This window comes from Plasmopara halstedii, assembly GCF_900000015.1.
Source record: "Plasmopara halstedii genome assembly, contig: Scaffold_289, whole genome shotgun sequence".
NCBI lineage: Eukaryota > Oomycota > Peronosporomycetes > Peronosporales > Peronosporaceae > Plasmopara > Plasmopara halstedii.
This window is the reverse complement of record NW_020187210.1, coordinates 34554-34970: the sequence shown is the minus strand read 5'-3', so window position 1 is coordinate 34970 and position 417 is coordinate 34554. Positions and strand designations below refer to the sequence as shown.

Sequence of the window (417 nt, the reverse complement as noted above, 5' to 3'; positions counted from 1 at the left end):
ACGAGACAAATCATAGCCAAGTGTATTTACCTCATGTGCTGGATATTGCACCACCAGAAGACGTATTTAATGGTGGAATCAGTCATGAAAAGGTGCAAGGGCAATGGAATACAGGACTTAGTGCATGGAATAATTCGATCGGACCCGGGGCTAGTCGTTTAAGAGTGGAGAATAAGCCGAGGTTGGAAGATGTGGAACGTCACTCCGAACCGTTGCTGGCATTTGCTTCTGTGGCTTTCGAGCGAACAGAACCGACGCCACTTGCCGCCATCCACAATTGGATTCAGCACCATCAACCGAAAGGCACGCTACGCGCAAAAGGAGTATTCTACATTGCCGAGCTGCCAAGATATCGGTTTGTAATACAATTGAGTGGAATGCGACGACTAGAAGTTGAGAACACTGGCATGTGGCTTT

General features: G+C 47.7%; 1 protein-coding gene across 1 annotated transcript in view; it reads right to left on the bottom strand.

Annotated features, from left to right (window-relative positions):
* Positions 1-150: 150 nt before the first annotated feature.
* Positions 151-417, bottom strand: part of PHALS_05289 (oxidoreductase-like protein) — a gene marked incomplete at both ends in the record, with an annotated part of 642 nt that continues 375 nt past the window's right edge. Inside the window, one exon of the mRNA XM_024722841.1 lies at positions 151-308. Coding sequence (XP_024573877.1) covers positions 151-308 — 158 coding nt within the window. The remainder of the gene's footprint in view (positions 309-417) is intronic.